Genomic DNA, 11,802 nt, shown 5'->3' on the forward strand with positions numbered 1-11,802 from the left:
AGACAGACAGACAGACAATGACCAGACGAGAGAGAGAGAGTGAGAGGAGAGAGAGAGAGAGAGAGAGAGAGAGAGAGAGAGAGAGAGAGAGAGAGAGAGAGAGAGAGAGAGATGAGAGAGAGAGAGAGATGAGAGAGAGAGAGAGAGAGACACAACACACACACAGACAGACAGAGACAGAGACAGAGACAGACAGACAGACAGACAGACAGACAGACAGACAGACAGACAGAGACATGAATAATTGAGACAGTAACAATAGTGTATTGTTTGCTGGGTAGACATTGCCCTCTGGTGGTCAGAAAGGAACAATCAATCTTAATAGGCCAGAAGGACATCTCTATGATGTGTGTGAACAACACCTCAACAATATCACCCACTCATCTGCTTTTGACTATTATAGAACAGTAGTTGTCACGTCTTCGTGCCACCCCCAAATTGATATGTGTAAAAACATATTGTGCCAAGGGACCCACAGAAGAGAATATTGTAAAAAAGTAAGAGCAACATTATTCAAACATTTCCGAAGAAATAAAATAAATATAGTGTGTGTGTGTGTGTGTGTGAGAGTGTGTGAGTGATGTGTGTGTGTGTGTGTGTGTGTGTGAGAGAGAGAGAGAGAGAGAGAGAGAGAGAGAGAGAGAGGAGAGCATTATGTGCACCATGTGCAGTAAGGAACAGCAGGATTATGGTTGCTCGATGTAAAATAAATCAGTTCCCTCCTGGAGGGTGGATACGGGGTTAGGGGTGTGTGTGCGTGGGTGTGTAAGCACACATCACAGGTACCCTCTGGTTGGCTACCCTGCTCTCAAAGCAGGACGCATGATGGCTTTGAACAACAAGAGACATATAGGACTAGAACAAAGGCAGACACTAGAGATGTTGCGATTCCTGTGAGAAGTGAGTGCGTGCATGCGTGTGATCAGAGAGAGAGAGAGAGAGAGAGAGAGAGAGGGGGAGGGAGAGGGAGGGAGAGAGAGAGAGAGAGAGAGAGAGAGAGAGAGAGAGAGAGAGAGAGAGAGAGAGAGAGAGAGAGAGAGAGAGAGAGAGAGAGAGAGAGAGAGAGAGAGAGGATGCTCTCCTCAAGGTCAGTGGGGTCACAGCAGGTGGGCTGCAGGTCAGAATCAATGAGAATTGCGAGAAGTGGACTGTTCAAAGAGAGACACAGGAGGGACATTTGATGAAAAATATTCACCGGACAAAATATACTGAAATTCGTCCATTGTTTTCCCTCTGCTTTCTCTCTACTGCCTATCTGCCTCCATTCTATTCCTTTCTGGTCCTTTTCGGTTTAAATGTCATATTCTATTTATGTCGCTGTTGCTATCATTTAATTTTCATTAATTTGTCTATGTCTATGAAAACAATCCCAAAATAAGCCTGACTAGTAGAGATGCGCGGGCCAGCTTTTATTCATAACCCGCCTGTCCCGCCCCGCCACGGGAGCCAGCCCGCACCAACCTGCCCCGCAAAAAATGCTCCGTGCCACCATCAGCGATGTCATCTCTGTCTACAGAGGTCAGTAGTAAGTACCACATAGTCCAACCCCTAGGCAGCGATGGCCTTAGCGGTGTTGTAGGGCTCGTTTGGGTCATAGAGGAGGCGGCCGGCGGGCCGTCTTCACAGAGCAGAACCTGCACCCTCGGGTGCATGTATCTCCCATCAGCATTATGGTAGCCGTGGCTGTGGCATACTCTCCTCCTCCCCAGCACTCCCCGATATTTGGACACCTGGCCTCCTCACACACGTGTGCAGGTTAGATCTCTCAGTGTATTCTTCAACTTGTTGTAGTTCTTCCCAATTGGAATCTCCGTCTTCAGCCAAGTAGGAAGCCTAAGCCTCTCTCCTTTCTCTCTCTTTAGGTTGCCTCTGTATTCATCCCACTTGCCTCTTTCTGAAAGTTGCCCAGAAATGAAATCTTGCAGGTCAGGCCCATCATCTCTCGACGAATCTTCCAGACGTCTCTTGCTGCCGTGGATGATTTGTCCACTGTGATCATGCCACTGGCGTACATATATCTGCTGCATTTGGAACTCGACCACAACGATGAATGAAATGACCAGAATAAACAGGTTTGTTTGACCAACAGCATGATACGGGGGTGCAGTACCCAAGACTGAAAATGTGTTTTTGCAAATCTGCACTGATCTCATTAAATGACCACCTATGAGATCCTCAGGACTGAAACCAGTCCCAGGACTTACTTTAAGCCCTGTAGACTAGTCATCTGGGAACTAACCTGGAGACTAGTACAAATTCAAAATAGCATCTGACATCAGACGTGGATGTTTTGGTTATCTCCATATATGGGGGTTCCAGGAGTCAGATTTGAGTATAATCCGCGTATAATCCGCGAATACGTGTAAAATCCGCGAATAATACACGAATACACCTATAATACACAAATAATACGCGAATACGCAAAAAATGAAAGAAAGCGAAAGAAAACGAAATTCGTGACAGTGTGCAATTTGTTATGATAGTTTATGAATCACATTTCATATGGACAAACAAGCCATTTGGACAGATTTAATTCAAAGAAAAGTACCTGATTGGGTACAAGTCAGTGCACACATAAATGTACATGTTATTTATGTTAAGACTGTTAAAGGTCAAAGTCAAGTAGCGTCCAACACAAACGTTTTGTCCAAACCAGTGGTTCCCAAACGCTGTGCCGTGAGACAAGTCTAGGTGTGACAACCACATTATTATTACAATATATATACTGTATACAACCATACAAAAAGTTATGCATTTTACCCAGTTTAAAAAACGTTATGCCACCCTATACTCTTCTGCTCCGGCTGACAACTCCCTCACACAATTTTTTTAGATAAACTGACTATACCAAACATCAGCCAAGAGCAACAAGAATACATGGATAACCCAATAACGGAGATGGAAATAAATGAAGCAATAAAATAAATACAAAATAAAAGGGAAATAAGTTTAGGGATAAGGGATAAATAAGGCAGTGGCAAAAATAGGGCACAAAGTCTATAATAAATGATATGCTAAAACACTTTTAACCTCATTATAGTCAACATAACCCAAACCCCTAATAATTAATTATTTTTAATAACCCATTTAGACCTGAGGTTGATTCTACAGTTCGACAGTTTTCTGAAAACCTATGTTTCTATGTCAGTGATCCTCAAACTATTCTATTAAGGACCCCAGAAAATTATATGAAATTGGCCGCCGACCCCCATCTGAAAATATGTTGTTCCACCGAAGCAAAGATTTCACTCTTCACTATTCTTTCTTAGCTTCTGAAAGAGGCGGTCGCACTTTCTCCTCTCTCTTCAACCTCTCTCTTCAACCCTATCTCCCTCACCGCGTGCCCCTCTGCACTGCCTCTCGTCTGATCTCTGACCAAACATGGAACTTATTAGCTGGTCCTTGAGCGCTTTCGACAAAATTCTTTCGGACAGGCACTCCGGTGCTGGGGAGCCAACATGCCCACCGGGATCGTACCCTGCTGGTTATGTCAGAGACAACTACCGGGAGAATTGGAACATCCTCTGTTTCTGCACTAACGGTGGTGGACGTAGAGGACATCTGGATCATTGGATTAATGGTGGTGAAGGGGCTGCTATGTGGACTAGGCGGCACCCTGATCTACCGGAAAATTGCCCAAATTTCGAAGGGAGCAGTCGACAACGTCGGTGAGACTCCGAAGCCGCTCACCGCGATAGATGACCTTGGGAAATTGACGGGGAACATGTACATGGCATTGACTGAGCTAATTAGAAAATTGGATACCAACATGCAAAGACTATCTGATAGACTCACATCCGTGGAGCAGAGATCCCCCCCCCCCCCCCACCTGCTGCCGGGTGTAACAACTTTTTTCCTGCCTTCAGACAGCCCCCTACTGAGGCGTTGTGTGAGGATCAGAGTTTTTTTTATTTGTTGCACATCCAAAAATCCAACCCCCCACCCGACCTCCCAAGTTCCGTGCCTATACAATGCAACTGTATGTGATATGATGTCTCCATCCCTCCCCCCCCCCTCTCTGTCAATACCCCTCACCCATTCCATGCCTCCCCCTCCCCCCCCACCCCCCCCTCCCAAGTTCCGTGCCTACACAATGCAACTGTATGTGATATGATGTCTCCATCCCTCCCCCCCCCCCCCCCCTCTGTCAATACCCCTCACCCATTCCATGCTTCTCCCCCCCCCCCCCCCCCCACCCACCATCCTTCTTTTTTCTTACTTTCTTTTTCTATGATGCAAGAAAGATGTATTTGGCGCTGCACTGTGGCGACATGGACTAGGGCTACGCTTGCATGCGGGCCCTTTGTCTAAGACAAATTTCTTCCTCGGGAGACTAATAAAGTATATCTCTATCTCTATCTCTCTATCTCTATCTCTCTGAAAGAATATATATATATTCAAAGATTTGCACCACATTTTCAACATTATTCAAATAGAGCAGATCTTCAAGCTCGTAGCCAACCTTGTAGACCTGCTATTTTTCAATAGCTAAAGTATAACATAATGCTTAAGACATCAAAAGGGGTTCCCGCCTGAATGGCATAATTAAGAAAATAGCCAATCGACACATTGTGAGCTTGTAGATCCGCCATTTCCCACAATGAATGCAGGTGTGCCTTGGGGCAAACCCCCCCCCCCCCCCCCCCCCCCCCAAAAAAAAAAAAAACACCGGTCCAAAAAATAAGAAAAAGAAAACTACGCGCCGACACTCGTCTTCAGTTCGTGCAGGATCTCGGAGCCGCTGCTCCAGGCGACCACTCTGGCCTTCAGGGAGACGAGGTCGTCGTCCTTCAGTTTGACCAGCAGCTTCTCCAGGGTGAAACCCTTCCGGGGCATCACCACGTCGCTGCCGCGGAGACACGACGTCGGGCACAGGTCGTTACCGCCGTCGCCCACGTAGAACGTGCGGTGGTACTCTACGCCTCGCTCCGCCCGCCGCTCCGCCAGGTACACCTCCAGGGAGGGGTGGGGGGGAGGGGGGATATGATAATATATATAATATCAAGCAGTATCACTGTTATGATATTTGGCCTCAGCTGCCTGACTCAGTCACAAAACATTTTATCTGCATAAGCAGCATAATTATTGATAACCATAACACGGCCACTACTGTATCAGAGGAACTGACTGTACGTGCAATATAAGATATGAGATGCATGCTTGTTCCTGCTCATTCTGTTCTTGGTTTCCATAATCTGCTATAGGGACGTCATAGATCCACTGTTCTCACTGTATATATTTCTCTGTGTGTGTAATAAACTTCAGAAGGTACAGTATGTATATACACCGCTGTGTTGGCATATATGTTTGGCCTGCGACTCGACGGATCTTCACCCACCACTCCAAGGTTTAGATGGAGACTTCTAGAGGCCTTATAGATGGTCGCCCAAAAAACACGATACATGATATTATCACGATATTTTCCCATAATTATGTTTTTTTTTTAGGGTTATTGTTCAAGTTACTTAATCGTACAACTACCTACAAGACAACAGAAACTAAGAGAAAAAGGAGTAACGGAACATTTAGAAATGAAACTGTCGTTCTACATAAGTATAAATTAAAGGTATAAGAACTGCACATCACAGAATGCGCATTCACTGTATCACAACATATACTGTACGATATCTCTGAAAAGGCATAGACATTGTATCACAATACAATATTTATCACCGTATCGCCCACCCCTACATACCTCCAGGACCTTCCGCTTGCAGAGGTTGACGGGGCAGCGCGTGCAGTCGTGCAGGTGGTGACGCTGCACCTCCATGTAGCCGCGCTCGTCGAACCGTGCCGGGTTGGTGAAGACGTGGTCGACAGCCGCCTGGACGCCCGCGGCCTGGAGGTAACAGTATAGGGGTCGTCAGAATTATTTACATTAGTGGTTTTCAACCCATTTCCTATCAATCAAGTCTGGTCCATCATTTATTTGGCATTTGAGCCACGGACCACCATTTGATGAGATTTAGACTCTCAGAGGCAACACTAAAGAATATTTTTGTTGCTGTGCTGTGTTCACGTTGGTACCAATAGGAGACTGGCAAACGTTGATCACAATAACAGTTCTTCTACATTCTCTGATTGTGTAGACTCCTTTTAAATTAAGTAATGCAGATGTAACTCTTGAGAGCGTAAAATGAAAATAAAAGTGCACCTTTATGTTTACAAACCCTAAAAGCCATACAGATTTTCTTTTTTAATCTAAACATTAAATGACAGACACGCAATTAAATCGTTAATCACACACTTATTTGAGCAATTTACAATTGACCATCAATAAACGTCATGACCGTGATAGATCCTAACCTGGAGGATCCAGTCGATGAAGATGGTGTTGGAGTCTGAGATGACGATGCAGTCGATGGTGCTCTTGTGCTCCGATATGAACGTCAACAGTTCGGTCATTCCGTCAGTGAACGGAATGGTCTCCATCACACTGCGGACGCTGGCTGGACTCACGGCCTGGTCTCCTGTAGGGAGGTGCAGAGAGTGCTAGAGAGGCAGGGGCTGAAATCCCGTAAGAGGGCACTTTTGGACAAAAATTGCGAAAATAGCAGATATACGCGGTGCGGCGCAACCCAGCTCTCTTCATCTACTGGAGGTGTACGACATGGATTTTAATTTGAAACAAATTAGTTCAACGCAAAATGTTGCGTTCAAGTTCAGGAGACTTCAGAAAAAAGCAATTCTCCTGAATGCTGCCTTCAACATTAGTAAATGTATGCTGCATTCGTGGTCTGGAGAGGGCAGTTGTTTTACAGACGGTAAAAGGGCTGGGGCTGAATCACCCTTTGATGTCTATTTGTGCACGTGCCTGGTCTCCTGCTTGGACCAGACAGGATAGAGGATTTAGGGTTGGGGTTTGGGATCCGGAATCGGAGGAACCGGAACCAATCACATTTGGAAACAATTGTTTGGTTCTAGAACGGTTTCTGTTCTAAATTCTTGGAACCTTGGTTCTTTCACGGAACCCTGTTTTTGGTCCGTTCTGAACCAACTGTTAGGATTTTGAACAAATTCATTTTCAGTGGAAACAAATGATTCCATATTAGGCAGGAAAAAATAACCTAACCGGTTCAACCGGTAGAAAGGGGACCTCAGAGTCAGAGCTGGTATGTGGACATACCATCTGCTATACAATTACAATACCAGGGGTTCTCAAAACGTTTTCATTTAAACAACCAGAGTTACAGACCTTCAAGGGTCCATTTGGGACCCCCTCAAGTACCCCAAAGGGTCCCTAGCTGTACCTCACTTTAAGAACCAGTGAGGTATAGGAAACGTTAAAGGGAATGTTAAGGAATCCAAATCGTTAAAATCCTAAACGAATCCCAACCCTAGATAGGATAGAATAGAATAATCCTTATTAACCACGTAACCCCTCTTATACTTTGTTGATCGGCGTCCCCCAGGGGTCCGTACTTGGCCTCCTCCTTTTAGCCTCCCTCCACACCAAATCTAAATAGCATAGTACAAGCCACAGTACAAGACGGGCTCATAATCCAGGTGTGATACAGTCACACATTTATTCTGAAATAGGATTAAACGCATAATGATATGACACCTTCCTTCATACCTTCATACCACCTTCCTTCATCCCCCTCACTGTATACGTTTCTTTTCCTTTTCCTTCCTTTTTTACCTCCTGTTCTGTTCTTTGGCTATATATAAGTGACTATTTGTACGTCTCTAAATGTTTTGAGGAATTGAACAAGGTGGACCCTCTTGTAAACAAGTGTAATGCTTTATTGGGTCGTCCACTCACAGTTGACAGTCTTTGTATTGAGTTGTGCTCAATACAGAAATAATGTACTGTAATTCTGCAAACTGTTAATACATTATTTCAATCAATCAAAATACGTGTTTTCGGATCAAATCGTCTGCCAAGTCAATCAAACAAAGGTATTGGAAAATAATACATTAAAACAGAAAATAGGTATGCCACCTTCAGTTTAGCAAAGAGCCCATATATATATATATATATATAACAGCATAACAAAATGCTCACCAATGTAGGACATTACTCTGCCCATGTATGCTGTCCACTGGCCTTTCTGATAGGATTGTGTCAGGGAATCAGGAAGGGATTGATCGGGGAGACATCTAGTGAGAGGCAACACACGCGCGCATGCGCGCACACGCACGCACGCACGCACACGCACGCACGCACGCACACACACACACACACACACACACACACACACACACACACACACACACACACACACACACACACACACACACACACACACACACACACACACACACACACACACACACACACACGTTTAAAAAATGAAGGAAACATAAATCTGAGTATAATGTTAGAAACTATATGGACAATTCAGTGACAAAGTATAGTGCAGTGGTTCTGAAACCTTTTTTATTTATTTCAAAGACCTGCATAACTCTGAGAGTATGCTAATGTGCACTCTCTCTCAAGAGTTACAGACCCGTCTGTAAGGGGATTTAAAGTATATACAATACGTGGTTTTGGCCCCAAAACATGTCTAATGTCTAACGCGTGAAATATGTAACATCGTCAAATAATGTTGTGCTGCACGGGCCGCGTGAGAGCGGCCTAATACAGGACGTCATGTGACAAAAAGACTTCCTTGTATAATTGACACAGTGCAACAACACTATTGGACAATTATTTCTTGTATATGTTATTTGTCATGAGACACCTCTGCTCGAGTCTGTCTTTGATTGATAGCACACTAGAGTAAGAACCTCATTATTGCACCATTATGATTGCATAATGCTACAATGTGTGTGTGTGTATTCTCACTAATATTACATCAACTGTCTTAATGCTCAATTCACACACGCATGTGTGAATTGACTGTTTTTTAAATGTGCTATTACTAATAAACACACTCAGTTACATATCACGTCATAATAATAATAATAATAATAAATAAAACAATAGTGAGCTGATTAATCACCTAATCACCCAGGTGTCACTGTTGTCGTTAACCACTGTGTAGTCAAAATCAAACACGACCAGGGTCTTCATCGTTCTTCACCTGAAGTGGGAAGAAATACTTTTTGGTCAGAGAATGCTATAACTCTATGCTATATAGACTCAATCGAGTCTGACTTTTGCTTTTGTATCTTCAAGTAAAAGTCAGACTCGATAAAATAATCTATTGATCTTGATCCAAGCTAGGGTATAGCTTAGCCCCTTTCGGAAACCCTCGGTTAGCTTTTCTGAACTTTGGACATCGCTACCCTAGGGTCCCTGACAGCTTATTCCACCCTCCATAGGATGAATATGTACATACTCTCTGTTCACAGAGAGTGGCGGCGCCGTTTGAGTGTTGGTGAGATGCTTCAAAGATGCATAACACAGCTATAGGAGACCGCCGCAACGTGTACGAAATGGCATTAACCGCCGATGCCTTTTTTTTTAAAGTTTTGGCTTCTCTGAAATTCTCTCTTTCTCACTTCCCGCCTCTCATGTCCCGCCTCCCACGACACAACAGCATTATAAACATCCTGCATGTACGCGGTCTGCCAATCAAAGGCAGTAACTAGGACGTGCAGCTAGCCAGTCGCCGCTCGGGAGGCGGTACAATAGGAAGTCAATAAGGAAGTCAAGGAAGAGAGAGGAGAGAGAAGTTCAGCAAAGCAAAACTTAAAAAAAAAGATAAAGAATACTTACCGGCACCGGCGGTTAATGCCATTTCGTACACGTTGCGGCGGTCTCCTATAGCTGTGTTATGCATCTTTGAAACATCTCACCAACACTCAAGCGGCATCGCAGCTCTCCGTGAACAGAGAGTATGTACATCTGCATCATATGGAGGGTGGAATAAGCTGTCAGGGACCCTAGGGTAGCGACGTCCAAAATTCAGAAAAGCTGTGCCGAAAGGGGCTAGGGTATTATGCTATAACTCTATAAGTGTCCATTTGGTTCCTAACTATTAATCATTTAGCTGGGGATAGGGAGAACCACTGAGCACACCACTCCATGCACAATCATCAAACAAGTTAATAATCACAATGCATTGTATAATAGGACCACATTGGAAACAAGCCTGCATGGATTGTTGAATTACCACTGTATTTGCAATAAAGTATTCAATCAACCAATGAAGCTTCATTTATTTATGCTAGCTGTTGTTATAGAGTCTAGACCAGTGGTTTCCAAACTTTTTCATGTCAAGGACCCCCACACTGACACTATACCTAGCCCACGGACCTCCAGTTTGAAAAGATATGCTATAGGGACACCTAGCCCCTCTCGGAAACCCTACATAAAGCTTTTCTGAAATTTTGATGAGTTTTATGTAGGGTCACTGTTCATGACTATATTTTCGTATGGGAATTCTGGAACGCGGACGTAAACATGCTCTCTAAGCTCGTATCTGCGGCGTGTGACGGCCTTTTTTTGCTTGAGTTATTCTGAATTCGGGAACTTTAAGTACCTATACATCCCGCTGCGAATATCTCCTGTGGCGCGGAAGCCGTTAAGTATTTTTAATCTTTGTTTGACCGATTTGGTCGCTTTATTTCTTCTTGTTTGTTTACCGTTTATTGTACCGCCTCCCGGTGTGCGGTTGGCTTGTGTCGGCTACGTCCCTGCCTCTGATCTGCTCTGTCATAGCTATAGCGCCACTAGCTAGCCAGATAGGCGGTACAATGAGGTGTCAATAAACAAGGAAGGAAGAGAAGAATCAAAGCGACCAAATCGGTCAAACAAAGATTAAAAATACTTAACGGCTTCCGCGCCACAGGATATATTCGCAGCGGCATGTATGGGTACTTATACTTCACATATTCAGAAACCCTCACACGAAAAAATGTCGTCAAAGAGCGCAGACAGGCGTTATCCATGTTGTTTATGTTTTATGAATGTCCGCGTACCAGGTGGCAGGATACTGATGCAACAGGACCCAATGCACTGGGTCTAACAAATGTCAGAAACTTCAGTAGCATTGGGTTCTGCTTGGAGGGCTAGGGACCCCCATAAGATAATATTTTTACTGCTCTAGCAGAGATTCCCAACCCGTTTAATTTAAATGACCCCCAATATGAAATGCATTAGTGTACGGACCCCCATTTAATGGCATTTATATCTCTGGGACCCCCAATTTATATTGTAAAATCATCACTGTAAGTTTAACTCATCACTGTTAGTTACATTCCATTCCAGTCATACGCATCTGTCAAAGCTCATATATATTCATAATAGGCTCATTAATTATGTCTAGTACACAACAGCGTTAATGCTGAAATCAGTCTCGACAGAAAAGCTCAGTCAGTAGGACTACAGAAGACACCATTATAACATATCATATAATTGACCAGGAATTAAAGGCAGCCCAATCGCACTAACATGAAGACTCATTTTAAGGTTATAATTGATGAATAAAGCGCTCTGTACCCTGAGTGTGTTGTCTGTCTGACTGAGCTGAAAACACCGGCACTGTTGTTGGTCTTTCTGTTTTTCTTCTTCTTCTTCTTCTTCACTTCACGGATCTCTTCAAGTCTATGCTTCATGAAAGCAATGCAACAAAAACAAATGGAGCTCATCACTGCCATCTAGTGGACGAGCAACGCGTGCACAGACGCACGCACACACACACACACACACACACACACACACACACACACACACACACACACACACACACACACACACACACACACACACACACACACACACGCACACGCACGCACACACACACACACACACACACACACACACACACACACACACACACACACACACACACACACACACACACACACACTGACACACACTGTTCATTTTTAAATGTATACAAGTCATAT

At 44.1% G+C, this 11,802-nt stretch overlaps 1 protein-coding gene across 1 annotated transcript; it reads right to left on the minus strand.

Annotated features, from left to right (window-relative positions):
- Positions 1–4,672: 4,672 nt before the first annotated feature.
- On the minus strand, positions 4,673–11,459 carry LOC310854918 (putative phosphatase phospho2). Its single transcript, XM_083759679.1, has 6 exons — positions 11,393–11,459; positions 8,949–9,029; positions 8,009–8,103; positions 6,307–6,470; positions 5,696–5,839; positions 4,673–4,953 (listed from the first exon to the last, which is right to left on the minus strand). Exons 2-6 carry the CDS (start codon positions 9,017–9,019, stop codon positions 4,696–4,698), a joined length of 732 nt encoding a protein of 243 aa, XP_083615805.1. The 5' UTR covers positions 9,020–9,029; positions 11,393–11,459; the 3' UTR covers positions 4,673–4,695.
- Positions 11,460–11,802: the final 343 nt, after the last annotated feature.

This window comes from Protomyctophum parallelum (genome assembly GCF_964188405.1).
Source record: "Protomyctophum parallelum genome assembly, chromosome: 2".
Classification (NCBI taxonomy): domain Eukaryota; kingdom Metazoa; phylum Chordata; class Actinopteri; order Myctophiformes; family Myctophidae; genus Protomyctophum; species Protomyctophum parallelum.